This window comes from Planococcus citri, chromosome 1 (genome assembly GCF_950023065.1).
Source record: "Planococcus citri chromosome 1, ihPlaCitr1.1, whole genome shotgun sequence".
Lineage (NCBI taxonomy): Eukaryota > Metazoa > Arthropoda > Insecta > Hemiptera > Pseudococcidae > Planococcus > Planococcus citri.
In genome coordinates, this window is record NC_088677.1 from 38,494,159 (window position 1) to 38,512,945 (window position 18,787).

The 18,787-nt window shown below is 31.6% G+C and overlaps 1 protein-coding gene across 4 annotated transcripts in view; it reads left to right on the forward strand.

The window, feature by feature from the left end:
• The window catches only part of brp (bruchpilot), a 33,961-nt gene extending 15,564 nt beyond the window's left edge, over window positions 1-18,397 (forward strand). For 3 of the 4 annotated variants that reach the window (XM_065344578.1, XM_065344581.1, XM_065344580.1), the window contains 11 exons: window positions 1,179-1,346; window positions 2,108-2,275; window positions 4,613-5,569; window positions 6,008-6,160; window positions 8,149-8,337; window positions 8,537-8,655; window positions 9,481-11,662; window positions 12,589-12,855; window positions 13,422-13,627; window positions 15,410-15,482; window positions 15,580-18,397. In XM_065344578.1, coding sequence (XP_065200650.1) covers window positions 1,179-1,346; window positions 2,108-2,275; window positions 4,613-5,569; window positions 6,008-6,160; window positions 8,149-8,337; window positions 8,537-8,655; window positions 9,481-11,662; window positions 12,589-12,855; window positions 13,422-13,627; window positions 15,410-15,482; window positions 15,580-15,615 — 4,518 coding nt within the window. In that variant the 3' untranslated portion in view covers window positions 15,616-18,397. The remainder of the gene's footprint in view (window positions 1-1,178; window positions 1,347-2,107; window positions 2,276-4,612; window positions 5,570-6,007; window positions 6,161-8,148; window positions 8,338-8,536; window positions 8,656-9,480; window positions 11,663-12,588; window positions 12,856-13,421; window positions 13,628-15,409; window positions 15,483-15,579) is intronic. The other variant, XM_065344579.1, reaches the window with a different exon arrangement.
• The last annotated feature ends 390 nt before the right edge of the window (window positions 18,398-18,787 follow it).

The following is an 18,787-nucleotide window of genomic DNA, read 5'->3' on the forward strand; positions in this document are numbered from 1 at the left end:
GGAGGCGGACGTACTCACATATTTTGAAGTAGATAGGTACCTATTCAAAAAATCGGGGCATTTTTTTTACAAAATGTTTGAAATCCACGTTCTGCTACCATATTTTAAGAAATTACAAATATGTTTACCAGCGATAATCTTTCCAAAGTACTGAGTTCTTATTGAATGGAATTCATTGTACGTAATATGAATCTTGAGTCTGCATTTCAAGATGAATGTGATATGTTTTACGCATATTTCAAGAAAACCAAAATAAAAGAATTTTTTAAATTTAGATATTTGATTCCAATTCCCTATCCTCTTTTGAAATTAAAGAAGAAGCTGGCTATTTTTAGGATAGAAATACATATAAATGAAAATTCTTCAAAATGATAGCAGAACGTGATTTTTGAATATTTTATTTAAAAATGTTTCATTTTCTCAACTTTTTGAATAAGTGAATAATGAAAACATGGCTCGAAACCTACACACTCGTATATCTATCTGCATCTTGTTTCTTTTTGGTTAAATAAGCAGAAATAAATAACGATTGATCTTGCCAAGTTAAAATAATGTAGCGGATATGAGATTTCATTTTTAAAAAAAAACTTTCCTCAAAAAAAAAATGAAATGAAATAAAGAACGCGGTTTGTGTGTTCCTTGAAAAAGAGTGCTTTCATGCTACATATTGAAGAAAAATCATTCATCAAAACCTAGAGAATGAATGTAGGTAGGTATCTTCCAATTCTACTTGATTATGTAGGTAGAGCCGGTAGAGGTATACTGAGCTACTTTGATAAAAATCAGGAATTTTGAAATATCGTCAGTATCATAAGCTACATTTTCACACAAGTACATAGGTATTAGGTACCAAAAAGTTGAAAAATATAAACACAGGTATTGATTTTTTTGTATTCTTGACTTCAGTGAATCATCAAATTTTGATACTCACATGGATTTATAGATGAGATTTTCTCAATTTTTAATATTATATTAATGCGGTAAAGATTTTCTTCAAGCTTGAAAACTTTGTTGCTTGTGTTGAAAAAGTTTTCTTTTCTCATTTTTTTACTACGAAGAACTTCTCGTAAAACTTTAAAAAATACATTTTCGAACACAAGCAATAAATTTTGCAGTTACGGATTTTAAATATGACGAAATTAACATCTGATTTGATTTTGATATGCGGTTCAATATAGTTGGAAGATTTTCGTTTAGAAGTACAACGAAGAGACCAAGAGATAGTAGCGATGAGTGCAAAAATAAAGACATTGGAGGAGCAGCATGCCGACTACCAGAGACACATAGCTGTGCTAAAAGAAGCTATTGTAGCAAAAGAAGAACATTGCAATCTTTTACAAGCTGACGTAATAATCGTACCTATTTTTTTAAAAATATTTACCATTTTTTACTACTCGTAAGAAGCAGATGAACAGTTTTGATCATTTCAATGAATTATACTGCAGTCGAAGCGATACCTATACTTAGCATTGTCATTTTATTTATCTCGTTATGCTCGGTTTTTATCGTAAAATTGTTACTTCCAACTTCTGAATTAAAATTAATTAACGAATTATTCTGCCCCAGAAAAGAGAATTAAACTAGGAACGTCTAATTTTCAGAAATAAAATTCTGTTTTTTTTTCTCTCTTCTCGTGAACAATAATTAAATAAAATCGAGTTTGTATCCAGTGAGAAAAAATATCTCGTTGACCCAAGTTTATTCGATTTGAAGTACGCGAATAAAATATTTTCAGTGTTAACGAGTTTTGAGAATACGAGTACGTCATTCATGTTTAAATTTTGTGAGATTATTCATGTTTTCTCCATCTAGGTGAAAATACTTGATAATTCTACTCGTTGAATTAAATATAGGTACTGTGTACCTACCGATTGCTTTGGAAACCGCGCAAATTTTTTAAAAACCACGTTATGTGAATATACAGGTACCTAGCAAAACTAAAGATTTTTTTACATGTTCGAAAAAATTAGCCGCCTAAATTGATTCGATTATAATAATTTCCATTTTTTTTTCAATCACGGACGAGCAAAAAAGTTGTATTTCCTCCAAACTTTTTCCCTTATTTTTTTCTACCTACTTTGAAATATTAATCTTCGATTCTTTACAGGCAGAAGAACTGAGAGCACGTTTAGAGGAACGAAACAAAGTAATAGAAAAGAAAACTCAGACCGCTTTACAGGCGAATCAAGAACGTAATCGTGTTAGCAGCGAATTAAACGAAATCAGAGATCACATGGACATCAAAGACAGGAAAATAAGCGTACTTCAAAGAAAGGTAAATTGAATTTAAATCGAACGAGTGCTATTTAGTTGGTACCTACTTATACTTACAATTTTATAATTTGAAGACACGTACATACATCATTAACATTGTAGGTACTTCAAATAAAAACAGCGTACCTATAGGTACATTATTCTAGTTTGCTTTTCTCCACTGCTCTTTCTATAGTTGAATGAAATTTTTCATTCCCTCAAAGCTAAGTCTCCTGTGGCAAGTTGTCTCAAAGTTTTCCACTTACGTCGTTTTTTTTGTTTTGTTTTTCAATAATAAGTACAGCCTGAAAAACAAACTTCGTTCAATAATTTTTTTAAAATAATAATACAAGAAAACGGCGCATGCAAAAGGATATTAATCATTTTTACGTTCTATAAATGTAATGAAAAACAAAAATAGAGGTGAAAGAGAAGAAACAGCAGGAAACTTTGATAACAGCTCTTAAGAATGACTTGCTAGTGAGAGAAAAGGATAATATAATACAACAACGAAGGTTTTTTGCTGCTATCTTTTTGAAATTATTGTCTGCTAGTAGGTACTATCGTAAAAATCAAAGCAAACAGAAGCGTACAAAAACATTCTTCGATCAATTCTCGAGGTGTGAAACGATTGAAAAAAATTTCAAAGAGTAAAATTATTAACTAGGGGTAAGTAATTTGTGGATTGTGAAGATAATATGCAAACACTACCTACTCTAAATTTTGAGACCAACTAGAAAAAAAATTAGCAGTTCTTAAGCATGCTCAGTTTGAAGATACATTCGAAACAAATGCAGTAGTTAAGTAGGTGAGTAAGTAGGTAGGTAGTTGATTAATTATTCCATATTATCAACATCAAAATTTATGTACCTTGTTTAAAATTTTAAAATGAACGCAATCGATAATTTTTATTTATTTAAAAAACAAAAATTTCAGTTTTTGAAAATGAATTTAAAAGTATGTTTTCAATCAAATTTGCCTATGATACTGAAAAAAAATCAAAAAAATCTATGTACATTATAAGTGTTCAATTAAAATCCTTGAGAATCCCATAGGAAAAAATGGCGTGAAATAAGTTGCCTACCTAGTTTGCCGTAAATACAATGTGTTATGTTTGTGATGAAAAAATGGCTGTAAAATAAGTTGCCTAATTAATCTGCCGTAAATACGTATTACTTAATGTTCCATCATACGACAGCTCGAAAAGACGTTTAAAACGTAAACTTCTGCAATTTATTTGAGAAACTACGATGTCTTTCTCCACACCATACTTCCTACGCCACCCCTCTTCATAGCCATTCTCTTCTTCTTTGCTTGCTTCCTAGAAAAAAAAAATGTTACATCGTTGGTAGGTGTAATATGTTCAATTTTAGTTTTCAAGGTACGTAGGTACCTACCTACTTATCACAAGTGAAGCAAATAATTGCTTCTATGCTTTAGATTTCTGAGGCTTTTGGAACTGGAGTAAAATTAGGTACTAGAAATTTTATTTTATGTTGTTGAGAAGGGACAGGCACGCATAAAAAAATGTTGTTTTGAGATCTCTTCTTCCTTAAGTCCTAAAATATGGAGATTTTTTTTAAAAAACCTCTCATTTTGCTAACAATACTTATCTAAGAGCAGCTATTAAGAATTCCCAAAAATATTATGTAGTTTTTGAATACTTAGTATAGTTTCTCAGTAGTAGTTTTTTTACGCAGTAAAAAAATACTACTTAAGAACCAGTACTCTTGAAGTACTCTCGAAGTACTTCTCCTCAAGAATTACACCAACTAGTACTTTATGCCAGAACTGATACTTTTGATGCACTAATTGTCTGTATTAGAGGAATACAGAACTCCTTATAAGTACACTTATTCAAAACAGTTTACCTGCACTACTTAGAATTGAAATATTGTAGGTACTCTGAAAGAAAGTTTTTTCTTTGCATAGAATTTCTGACATACAAATATTTTATCTAAGAGTAGGAAAGTATACTATTTTAGAACTTTAGAAGTATTACTTACTTTGGAAGTACATACTACTTTTTGGAAGTGAAAATTTCTATACTTACACACTTGACACTACTACTTCAAAACTACTACTTACAAAGTAGTAATTTCAACTAGCTTTTAGACAAAGTATGTACATTGTACTTAGTCATTTTTTTAAAAAACTACCAATATTTTTCCCTGAGGGTTGGCAAAAAATTACAAATTCGTGTTTTTAAAGGAGTGTAGGATGAGATGGTAGGTATAACAAGCGAATGATGGTAGTGTTTTTGGAATGACATTTTTTGTAAATACGTCTTAATGTATTTTACCTTATTTTACAGTTCCAATGTGCCTAAACTGACTTCTTTTTTTTCTCCAAATTTCAGATAGAAAATCTGGAAGATTTACTGAAAGAAAAAGATAACCAAGTGGAGATGGCTAGAGCTCGTATGAACGCCATGCAACAGCATCGTTGTTCTTCTGAAGGAGCTTTGAACAGTTTAGAAGAAGCGATCGGCGATAAAGAAAAACAAATGAACCAGCTGAGAGAACAACGAGATCGTGCCGAGCAGGAAAAACAAGAAGAGCGCAGCTTACATGAACGTGACATAGCCGAATACAAGTTGAAATTACACGCGTTAGAAAGCGAGGTGGAAAAACTCACTACCCGACTAGATCGTACAATAATCGAAAAAGATCGTTTGGAATCCAGATTAGAGAGTTCGCAATCCGAGTTGGGAAAATCGAAAGCCGAACTCGATAAAGCAGCAAGTGAAGTAGGCAGAAGTGGTGCAGACTGGGAACATGCTAGGCAACGTCTGGCACGTTTAGAAATGGAAAATGAACGCCTAAGACATGAATTAGAAAGATCGCAAACCACATTCGGTCGAAACACATTGAACACATCTCAGGAACTAGAACGTCTACAAGAGAAAGCCGATAAATCGGCGGCCGAATTAAGGAAAACATTAGCTGAATTACGAGTTACCCAAGCCGACAGTGATAGAACAAAAACTGAAGCGGCAGCATTGCAAGAAAAACTTGAAAAATCTCAAGGTGAAGTTTACAGGCTGAAAGCTCGACTCGAAAATACCCAAGGTGAAATGGAGAATTTAAAAGAAGAATATGAAAAAATGCAGTCCACAGTAAACAGGCTTCATATTGACAAAGATAGAGCCTGCACGGAGTTGGAAAAAACTAAAGAAGAATTAGAACGAACACAGGCCACTCTGGGTAAAGCTCAATTACAACAAGAAAAACTCGAGAATGATTTAATGAAAGCTCAAAATGAATTGGATCGAACCCAAGAACTCTTGGAAAAAGCTAACGTCGAAAATAGAAAGGTGAGATAGACTTACGTTTTTAATGATTTTCACCAATATTCTTTACAAATTTTATTCGGTGATAGTCCTACACACCTTTTTCTTTCTTTTGCAAATTTTCACAGTTTTTATTACATATCAAACAAATACTTTTGAAATTAATAACGCAGCTGTCTGCCTCTGAATTTTATGTTTCACTTTTTCTACAATCCATACAATTGCGTATGCGGCAAATTTTTATTTATGTTTTGTAATATGTCTGTGTACATTAGTCACGTTTGGTGCAAACATCGTGTGTACCTATACATTTTTTAAACATTTTATTTGAAGTCTCTCGAAAAAAAAAAAACTTAATTTTTTTGATGTAGGCGAATCATAGGTACCTAGTTCCTTTCGAACTTAATTAGGTATTGTTATAAGATTGATTGTTGTATTCTGAAAACAAAAACATAATTTTAGTTGCAATTAGAGAAGGAAAAGTACAAGTTTGATTATGAAGACATACAATCTGAGTTAGATAAAGCTTTGGGTCAAGCTACGAGAGTACAAAAAGAAAAAGACCATATCAAACTCGAAGCTGAACGTTATCAAGAGAAATATGAAAAAACTCAGGTTAGTTTTTTTTTTGAAAGACAAAATTCCCCAATTACATACCCTGTTCAATGATAGCTTCAAAAAAGGTGTCACAAATTTAACAGGATAGTAAATGTTTATACCTAAAGGAAATTGTTTTCAGGGTTTATTATATGGCGGATACAACTTTTTTTAATAAGTACAAATTTCGAAACATGGGAATATTATATCTATTGAGAGAAAGTTTTTCAATTTTTTTCTTCTGTATTTCAAATTTAAATTGAATCATTTGGTAACTTTTTGGAAATTTATTGCAATTCTGTTTTGTAAGAAATGGGACGTATGATACAAGATACTTTAATGGTTGATTGTGAATTTAAAAGATTCATTTGTGTTTTGTCATAATGGAAATATGTATCGTAAAAATTATTGTCTTCGTTCTACTTTTTTGGGCCTTACCTGTAGTTCATATTCATTATACTAAAAGTTGAAATAAACATCTATAATCGTATTTTTACTCACGTACTCCTATGCACTGGAGTGAATTGAAAAGTCTGAATGGTATAAGCCAATACTTCTAAAAGTTTTCTTTTCATTGAAGCAAGTGTTGAGAAATTCCGAGTAAGGCCTACTAATCTAAACATTTGAAAGTTTTAAAAGTTGGTACTATCCTGAGTTTTTGAGACATCTGCATTTTCATTTATTAACACGTAGAAATTCGATTGCTCATTTGCACGTAGGTAATGTTTGAAAATGTGAACAAAGTGTACTTGCAGTTGAAATGTACCTACTAGAAGTGGATACCTACCTATAATGTGTATTCATAATTCGTATATTGATATTGGTACTTATTATAAGTTGACATGTACATTAAGATTTACACCTACGAAGCCATTCAGCTTATATGTACTTAGGTGTATTTTTATAATCAACACTTTTATCTTTTAGTTTTTTTTTTATTGCATGCACGTTTTCACATTTGTAGGTATGTTGTATGGTAAATGTATATTTCCATTACTCATACTCAATACCAGCAGTAACGTGTTTTGTTAGAAAAACGTCAATTGGAAAGAAAAACATTTCAAATTGCCTACGTACCTAGACCTATACGTATGTTTACATTATTCTGATAAATTTATAAATTTATAGCAAAAAGAACTCTCATTACAATTCTGCCTAATCATCTGTTATTAGTAAAGATAGTGTACGTTCAGTTTCACAGCTGTTCTACAGTGACTAGAAATTTATAGGTTCTTTAACAAAATGCATGTTGGTACTACCTACCTGTCACTTTGACGATAGCAGTTTGCAATAAATTAAAGTCAAGGAATAAAGCACCGCACCTCTGTAATACCTAATTTTAAAAGTTACATGTATAAATATTCGACTCGTTTTTAAAATAGGCAGCTTCCTATTCTAAAATTGCAAAAAAGAACTTGAAAAATATGGCTGGTTTCAACTAGAGAGGAAAAACTTTCAAATTGTGGATACGTGTATGTAATTTTGAAATTTAGATTGAAAAATTCGTAGGTAGGTACTTCATTTACCTATAAAAATTTGACTTTCTATTTAGTTCTCGATTTTCGATCATTATGACTTATTATAGTAGATCTTACCTTCAGTCCTTCCAACAGGTCGAAGGGCGTAACCGTGAATTATACTAGAAATAAAGTTTATAGTGGTTCAAAAAAAAGTGATCCTCAGATTCATGTTTCTGAAATTTTGTGCAGTATACCTACATAAATAAAACCTATTTAGCCAATACATCAAGTACCTACATACGTATGTAGTTTGAATTGCAGAATTGAATTTAAATAAGTACCTATACACATATGTATATGAGTAATTGCATATTTTTTTTTAGTTGACAATCATTTAAACCATGAGCGAATCCCTATATAATTAATTAATACATACCCATTGCCTATGTATGTACTTTACTTAATCATCTCAATTTTTAAAAAAATATGTATGTAAACTAAATCGCAAATAGTTGCTCAAAACAATTGTTTCACATTTTGTCTTAGATACTCGTCGGAAGACTTCAAAAGGAAAGAGATGAAGCTAAGAGTGAAATAAAAGATCTGCACGATAGAATAGAATTACAACAATCTCAACTCTTAAAGACGCAGAGAGAAAAGGAAATTTTACATACGGAATTAGAAGTGTATAAAGAACGTATGGAAAAGTTGCAATCATCTGTGCAAAAGATTCACGTAAGTTTATTGAACTGTAGCAATTTAAAAGTACCTAGGTCGAAATTCAATCCAAACAAATATGCACATATGTACTTGATTAGATAAGTACCTACCTATTTTTAATAATCATAGCGTGTGCTTATTAAATCTAATTCGTTTCTTCTAAATGTTCATTAATTCGGATAGCGCATTTATTCGACTGAAACATTATTTCTAGGTTGAAAGAGACGATGCCAAAGAAAAATTAGATGAGTATCAAACATCGCTGAAAAAAGCCATAGAAGAAAAAGAAAACGCAAATAAGAATTTCGAAAGCATGATTGATCGCTATGAACGGTAATTTTTTAAATCTAAAATTTATTGAAAAGTTGTATGTATATAGCATGTCAGTCAGTCTACGCCTAATATACATACCTACCTACCTATATCGAAAAAGTAATATTTCAATTTAGAACAATTCTCACGCTACCATTTCTGAAAATGGAAGTATCTATTTTCCACTTCTCACATCATTATTCCCGGGTTTTTTATGTCGATTGCGCTCAAGAGAGTATAGAAAAACACCAACTGCGCGCAAGCGAACTTAGCCACGGCGCGGCGCCTCTGTGCCAGGAGCCGTAGTGTATATTAAAATGAAAAATGTTCTTCTGCTCTTCTTTCTTCCATTTTGATTGCACGCCAGAGTGTGAGTGAAAACGTGTTTTTTAATCATCTTATGCTAAAATTTAGTCGAAGGATACATAGTTACCTTACCTACTTATATTTTTCAAAACTTGAGTGGTTTAAAACTGAAAATTGTTTTGATAATTTCATTTATAAAAATTTCCAAGAATTTTAGAAAATTTGCCTTTTAGTTTCAAAAATATAATATGTATTGTATTGTATTCATGTTTAAAAAATTCAAACATAACTTCCAACTTAATCCTTATGCCGCCTACTAATACATTGCCAGTGTTAATATAATTGCATAACCTGCTACATGTAGGCAAAGCATGCCACAAGTTGAAATTGACAGCTTTTTGTTCAAGTTCAAGCACATTCCTTGGGGATAAAATATTGTTCCAAACTTTTCAATAGCCTACATATTTTCCCATGTTGGTAATACATACCTAATTTACTTCTTAAAATGAACTAAGTATGCATGTGTATGTTCTGTTATAGGTGTAAAACTGAGTTACATCGATTACAAACAAAACAAGAAACTAGTGAAACTGATAAAATTCATCTTGAAATGGAATTAAACAAAAGTCAATTATTAGTCTCAAAATGTCGCGAGGAACAGTATAAATTAGAAGAAGAGCTGAAAAGTCTACAAGAAGTGTATGACCGAACAGTACTGCAACTTGGCAGGGTGAAAGAAAATGAAGAGAAATATAAAAAAGAAATGGATAATATGGCCGATGACATGGCATTAATCAAAGAACAACAGAATAACATGCAAATGGAAACGAAATGGTTACAAACAGAACGAGATAAACTTCAGGAGCAACTAGATAGATTACAATTTGAACTGCACAGATCTAGTATGCAGATAACCAAGTATGAAACAACAATAGCGAAAAATCAGGATGAACTGGCTCATACAAAAATTGAGCTGGAAAAAATGTATGATAAGTATGAAAAGCTGCAAAAAGATTTGAAAAAAGCACAAATGGAATCTGATCGGTTTGAAGTTAGCAAACGAGACGACTCAAAATACTCCAGTCGTGATAGTTTCTATTTTTCATCTCAAGATGCACAAACAAAAGACGACACAAGACTGAGAGAAAGCTATGAGATGACTAAAAGCAAATTGGAATTCGAACGAGAGAAGAATGAGAAATTACAACAAAATAATGCCAAGTTGGAGAATAAATTATTTGAAACAAAGCTTGAATTAGAGCGATGTGAAAGCGAGGTGAGTCGTTTAACAAAATGTCAAGAAAGATTTGAAAATGAAATAGAACGTTTGAGAATTGAACACGAAAAGTTACAAGATCAAAATGAAAAACTATTGAAAGAAAATGGTAAACTAAAGAGTGAACTGAACAGCAAAATGGAAAGTGAAGGTGAATCTGAAAGGTACAAAGATAAAATGGAAAGGACATACAGACAAAAGTTGGAAACTGAAGTTGATGACTTGAGGCAAAACATTAGGAAATTAGAAGAAGAAAACATCACACTGAAAAACTCCAAGCCAAAAGTTGATGATAAGTTGATATCTAGTTATGAAGAAAAACTGGACAAGTGTTTCAAAGAGAAAGAAAAAGCAGAGCATGAGGTTAAACAGCTGATGAAAGATATAGAGAAGCTCAGCAGCCAAGTGATAAAGTTGAAAGAATCTAATGATGCAGCAAATAGAGATTATGAAAAAGCATTTACCGAAATTGGTATTTTGCAGGAAAAACTAGAGAAGGCTCAGTCTGAGAATAATAAGATATTAGATGAAAAGTTCAAATTGGAGACAGACCTACACCAAGCTAAACGAGCTTTAGAACAAATTTCATTGAAACAAGGTTCTGACCGCACTAAAGAAGCCTATGCCAAAATGCAACAAGATTTAAATAAAGTAATAGAAGAACGAGATGCAGCTGCAACTTTGCTGGAAAAGCAGAACATGCAATGTAATGCATTAGACAAAGAACTGAAAAAAGTTATCAATGAACGAGATCAGTTGATAATTCAATTAGAAAAATCGCAGGGTATGCTAGTAGAATTCCAGAAAAATCTGCAGCAAGTGCAGCAGCAATTGAATTATGAAAAAATGGAAGCCAATCGCTTGAGAGAGGAGCAGAAACGAATTGGCAAACAAGCTGAGTCACGTGAATCACTTGATTCTGAAATTTACAAATTGCAGCAAGTCATTCAAAGTAAAGACGAATGTATTGCATCTTTGCAGCAGCATTTACAGCAAAAAGATGGTGAAGTTTTGAATGTACAAAAGCAATTACAGCAACTTGTGAAAGACAAACAACAGGTAGAAACTGATCAAGGATCACACGTCAAAGCAATTGAATCCCAAAAGAGGAGAGCTGATGAGCTACAAAAGCAGCTACAAGCTGCTCAACAACAATATGCTTCCACTAAAGATGAATTGCAAAAGAAAGTACAAGCTTTAGAAAAACAACTGCAGAGTTCTCATAATGAATTTAGGCAACAGAAAGAATCATTGCAGAAGAAAATCATTACTTTGGAAGAATCACTCCATTCACAAAAATCTGGCGCTTCCGGTGCAAAAGAAGACGTACAACGACTATTAAATGAGCTGGATAAATGCCATGAAGAGTTGAAACTCATTACCACTGAAAGAGATAGGTTAATTTCTCAACTAGAGCAAGTTATGCAAGAATTCCAAAGAACACAGGTACCTACAGACTTTTTTGAATGTTTACTATTACTTTTACTTACTTACTTACTTACGCCCCCCCCCATCATCCAAGCTAATATTCATTAATCATTACTCATCAAAAAAAAAATGAGGCTTATATTTTCATTTTTCAAAAAATAAGCTGAGGATTTGCATTTTGCAGTTCTCAAGCTGGGAATTTTATCAAGCATTCAAAATTACAGTACCTAGCTAATTAGTAATTATCCTTGAGAATCCTTAAAAATTTTTCCAAATTTGATCAAAATTCAGGAAATAAAAATCGTCCTCGCGTTATGTGTCTCTTCTAGTAGGTACCTCACTTCGAAACAGAAGTGATAGCATAGCGTGCTCCAAGGTACCTACACCTAGCTACCAACCTACAGGGTGCGCAAAAATATCGTGAACCCCATAGAAAGTTTTTCATTAAAAATATAGGTTGGCAACGCGAAATATGTTGATGCATATGATTGGTGGAATGTTATCATCTCAGTCCAACAACCAATCATGTGCTATCATTATTATCATTCACTGTGACCAACCGAAATATTTATTGGCAGAAAACTTTCTTAGGGGTACACGATATTTCTGCGCACCCTATACCCTATACCTATGTATTACCTAACACACTATTGCTATTAGTAAACTACCAGCCTATGTAACTACAACTTCAGGAATTAACAAGTCTCTGGTCATCTGGTGGAAAAACTACCAGCAAATGCACGAATTGTAAGAACTATTAATTTGACGATTTTTTTTTCACTTGGGCTACGGACATCGTTTTTTTGCACGTTAACAGACGACCCTACCTTTATGATTCCATTTTTTCAAATTGATTACTCACTTAGGAAAAAATTACCTACGCATACTTAGCAGTCTTATATATATCTTTAAATTTTCACACATATTTGCAAATATTTTTCCAGTTGGAATTGAACGATTTGAGTGCAAGACAGACTTCTTCGGCTGGCACATCGAAGTCTAACGAAGAAAACTTGAGGGCGGCTCAAGCTCATATCGAAGAACAGCGTAAGCAGTTACAAATGCAACAGAAAAAATTCGAGGAAAATAGGAAGTCAATCGAAGCGAAAGCTAAACAAATAGATGAAAAAGAAAAAGCATTAAGTGATACTGAAAATAAACTTAAGAAGAAAAAAGAAAGCCTTGACCATATGGAAGCAGAGTTGAAAAAAGTAAGATTCGTTTTAATTATGTAACATTATGAGGTGTGAAAAATTGAATTAGGTACCTAACTACAGGGTGCGTGGAAATATCGGACAGGTACCGCAACACTACCTATAGATATATCTAAGGATTGTGCTTGAAACGTAAGTACATAAGTTGGCAACACATGCGTAACGCGAGTGTTAAAATTGTGTTACCAACTTACGTTCACGTTTCAAGCGCAAAACTGTTCTGCGTTTTCGTCAAAGTGCCTTAGGTAGTTGGGGCACCCGATATTTCTATGTATGCAATGCACCCTGTACGTGGTATAGGTATTCATATGTAATGCGCGATATCAGAATGCCTTTTCATTCAAAATTTAAAATTTCAGTGAAAAAAAATGATCAAATTATTTTCATGCAACATTTTACTCCATAATTTCACTTATGTGTGCTTACTGGAACAATTTTATGATGGTATTTTTTCCCCAACTTTTCTAGTTCAGCAAAAAAAGAAAATTGTTTATGTAGGTACAATAAAAATAAATTAAAAATAACTCATTAATGAATGAAAAATTTTTGAAAAATAATTGCAGGCGTCCGCAAATAAAGGACAAACGCAAGATGATTCACAACAAATCAGGAAATTACAAGAACAAATGGAGATCATGGCTGATGAATTGACGAAAGCGAAGGAAGAAGCAAAACGTGCTCAGAGTGATATGGAAAGGTTATTAGATGTGATGCAAGTCAGCCAGGAAGAACAGAACACTAAAGATAAACAAATACGAGAACTTCAAGAGTAAGAATATTATATTTTATGTAGGTAATTTACATATTTGGGGATAAAAAGATCTAAACAATCTTAGTTCCTATTCATTTTCAAATGTTGGCAAATTTTAACAAATTTAAATTGATGCACTCCAATTAGCGTCAATTTAAAGCTGTTGGGTGGTTTGGGGATTTCTTATTGAATTCACCCTACCGTGACCTCCATGATAAATGTGTATAAAGTCTCCTCATCGTCTATAATTATTGCGACTCATCATCTAAATTTTCGAAGATTTTCTCACCAGATAAGTAACAATTTAATCAAGACAACATTTTTATTTTGGATGAATAAAGCATGATCATATCGTCTGTGAGGATCAATAAATGCTGTACCTACTACCTACACAATAGCAATACATGTGTATGATAGGTACCTATATGTATGTGTTACCGTTAAAGTATTTACTCCAGGTAATGTATGAAATAACTAGTTATTTCCTAGTTATTTCATACATTAACGAAAAAGTATTTAATTCAAGTAAATTGTTCACAGTTCACCTAGGTAATGTATGAAAAATCTAGTTATTCCATGAAATAGCTAGGTGTGATCAGTTAAATCATGAAATGAGCGGTTAAAAATCATTTTATAACAAAAATATAGTTTTGAGCATGATAAAAAACATTAGTGACAAAAAAAGCTTCCAAAAATTGAAAAAAAATTATTTATTACAGCACTTTTTGCTCGCATGACACTTTGAGTTGCACTTCATTCCATTTTTTACACATGGCAACGTTTATTTTTTCAACTTTTTCAACGGATATGTAAAAGTAGGGGTCAACTGGGTCATCTTCACCAGTCAAAACTTTTTTTCATGTTTTAAATCAAAAATCACATTTTTTTCTCAAACTTTCAATTTTTTTAAATCGACTTTACGACATAATGCCATCCCATTTTTTTAATATGCTGTTCAACATAAAAAGTTGTCCATAATATTTTTTTTCAGAATTTCTGAGAGTCGGAATGACATGAAAATTACGTTTTGAAACTTTTCAAGCTAATTTTTCATTAAAAAAAAGTGGCAACACTGATTTTTTATGATATCACCAAAAAGCCTTTCAAAAGTTCAAAACCTCTAACTATTGGAAAAAGTTCCATTTTGGTAGGTAGGTAACTTATCGCGGTTATCGAGTAATCCACTGCTGAAATGGATAATATTTCAAGTTCACTGAAAACTTTGACAACCCCTAGCAGCCTTTAAAAAAGGGCTAGAGGGCTGCGATTTCTGCCATTGCCCCATTGGTTATCCCTTCGGAAGGTCTTTCCACAGGAAAAATTTCAAAAAAATCGCCGATCCCCCCGTGGAATGACCCCTCATATATGTTCTAGCTTTTGAATTAACCTTCATTTCTTACTTTATCACAGTTCATTCATTGAATTCACACTTTAACTAAGCACACCTCGTGTATGTATGAAATAACTAGGTAAAGTTTAGAATAAAATCCGATTTCACACTTTTTCGTTAATGTATGAAATAACTAGTTATTTCATACATTACCTGGAGTAAATACTTTAACGGTAACATATGTATTATGTACGTCTTAAGTTACTTACAACAGACCTACATATTATCTTCATCAACACTAAAGCAATTTTGGTTGCCAGATCAATAGATTGAAGGCGAAATCGTTTATGGTTTTCGATGAAAACACTCAGATTTTTTCTTCATTTCCCACCTACGCTATTGAATTTTTCTGCGCAGCTTGAATTATTCGTAGGTATCATAAATTAATGATAAATCGAAAATATTTTCAGATCATTGAAAAAGTATCAAAATCAACTAAAAAAATTGCAAGCGACGGCTACTGAAAAGAAAAAAGAAGAAGAGGTAAGAAATAAAATAAAGTCTCCAATTTTTTAATTTTTTTATTTCTTCGTTAATCTTAGTTTTTCTTGTTTTTGTCATTTTTTTACGCAAATCACAGGCTGGACCAGCGAGTTTCCTGAAAAGTTTCTTCTAAATAAAGTTGTAATAAACTTACAATTAAATTTCGTACCACTTTTTATTTCGTTTATTTCTATTTTTTGTTTCGTTTTTTTCAAGTGAATATTATTTGATTACCAAACCATATCCTTTTTATTTTCTAAGTCGTACAATAAATGTCATTGTTTTTATTTTTCTTATATTTTCCCCCTTTATTTTTATTTTTCATTATCCTGTCGGTACAATTATACAATGAAGATGTTTTCAATTAAGTTACAATTAATTTACCTAAGTTTATTGATATTCTTCTTTTTCTCAGACTTTTCAATTGTGAGTGACTTAGTTCCTTCATTTAGATGAAACATAAACGCCTATAGCAGAGTGACCTGATTATAGATGTGTATAGTTTCTTCTTCTATTTTTATTTTATTTATTCCCTTAATTTTTTGTTACTCGTAGTTTTACATTAGAATTGCATTTCGAAAGTGTTCTTATTTATTAAAAATTATACAAATGGAAGAAGTCTGGTGCATTTCAATATTATCACATTTTATATGTATTATCATGAAAATGGAAAAATGACTTTATAAAACACAAAACAAATGGTGGCATGTACCAATTGCAACAATATTACCATTTTAATTAAATTTTGGTATTGATTGTTTTTATACATTTGTTATGTTTACTACTTATATTAATTTTAACATGATTATTCTTACCAATTTTTTTGTTTATATAAAATTATCTTGTATGTACTAAGTGTATACTTAATGTAATATATCCATATTATTGTTTTGAAACTGACGTATATACAACTACTCTTTTGCTTGATTAGAATTATATAATTGTTAACAAATTAATCGATAGCATTTCAATCTCAGATCCGCTATTAGGGTTGTGTAGTATTTTATGAAATTTATGAATAGTATTTGTTATCCCAATAATGCCTACCTACCTATTAATATGTACAAGCGCCAAATTTCTATTTCATTCGTTCATTATAAATTATCGTTCGTTTTTTCTCAGCAAAATTAATTCATCTGTTGAAATTTCAAACTAATACTTACTTGCCATAACATAAATAATCTTTTCTTTCAATTTTGGTATTTAAACAGGATGTGTATAACAATTTTCATAATTGAGGGAAATGCCTATTGCAATTTTTTCATTTAATACGGGTACCTACCTACCTATCTACCTACCTACCTACCTACCTAGTAATAATGGAACGTAGTATTGTTACCTACCAAAGTATGTAATACGAAATTATGAGCAATAAATCACAAAGTGGTGTCAAAGTTGCGATAGTAAAATTTTCCTATTTGTGCATAATGAGTAGGTAAATGTTTAATATTTTCGTATTTAAAAAATAAGTTTGAAATCGCCTGAGTATTTTGATTTTAGTTTTGTTCTGCTAAAAGCTGTTTAGCAAACTAGTAGATGATTAATCCAATTTTCTTTTTAGATTGAGGATAAGTAAAAATGAGCGAAAAATAAAAGGTAATTTCTAGATTATCTGCACACCTGGAGCTACATATACTCATATCTGGGAGGAGGGGTGCTTATTATCTACTCCTATACATTAATTACCGTCCATTACTTAAAATATGCTAGTGATCCAAAAGATGAATACTTGCTACGTACGAGTACATGTAGTAAATTTGTATTTGCTATCATGAATATCATCAATCATACCGGGTGACCAAGAATAAGGGATTTCAATGTTATCAAAAAGGAGAGAAAATTTTCATTTTGAAAATTAGAAAATTAAATAATTATGTAAAAAATGGGCGTTTGAGTGATTGTTACAATAATTCGAAAGCACTTTTTCTCGATTGTTATTCCATTTTCCAATTTTTACTTAAAGGAATTTTTTTCCCGTTTTGGCTTATCAGAACATATCGAAACCTATTATTCTTGGTCACCCAGTAACAATAACCATTTTGATGGATAACAAAAAAGTTTTATTTGACATCGCGTAACCATTTAGTTATAAAGTAGGTACCTATAACAAGACTGGAAAGTTTAAAAACGTAATCAATTTACGATGTAAAAATATTCATAATTTTAATTGTTGCAATAAATATGTATACAATATACCTACGTACCGGAGCTGGCTCAATCATTTTATAAAATTTTATAGGAAATCAAAATTCTGACGAAAATCAAGTCGATTCAATATCGTTATTGATAGAAAACTATATCATCTAAAAAAAAATTAGTCAATTCAAAATTCAATGGCAGCAAATGTCATTCCTGAGTTGCGATTTGAATTATTGTCCAAGCTCTGAACTGCCTAAACGAATACGTAGGTACTTCATTCGTAAATACATAACACATAAGTACGTCTATGTCAGTTATTTAATTTTTAATTCTGCGAGAAAACAATGAATTGTAATTGGTAAATTTCTGGTGAAATATGCGTATGCGTACGTTCTATGATTTAAACACTGTAAAATGAACCAGAAAAATTTATACTCTTTTGATCTCTTTTTTTGCGTTGTATAAGTATTTAGCCTTTTTCATTTCAATGTTTTTCAGTTATTCTATACCTACTTGAAGTTTTTTTTGTTTTGAATTTTTGAAACATTGAATGCTTGTTTTTCTTTCTTTTTGATATAAACTTACCTATCTACTCTTTGATCTGCCATATGTTGCCGCTAATTCTAATATTATATTTATTTGGGTTGAACTTTACCTATATATTTTATTACATGTTAATTACTAAGATTGTTATCGCATCTCGCATTTGTTATAATTTATTTATTGTAAAACTGTGTTCATGTATAAACAATATAAAACGTTGAATGCGCATTAAACATTTCCCCCATATTTTCTTCTATCAGTACACTACATACGTACCTCTACCTATCGACCAACCTACATACATATATGTAGGTACTAGGTACTAGGAACTTGAAATGTATACTTGTGATTTCATTTTATGGATTATATGAATACTTATATTATTATGACCTGTGAGGTATGAAAGAAAAACAAAAATTTGAAAAAAATTGATAGGTACCTAAACCTATAGGTATACCTATCAAAGAAACCAGGTAGGTATCTAGGTAGACGCATGATGAGAGATGGAAGATGGTACTTCGCTGTAAAACTAAATACCTGTTACCTAATTCTTCACCCTCTGACTTTTAGTTCATTTACCAAAAAGATAAAAAGAGTCGTGAAGTAGCAACGTAAGTAGGTAT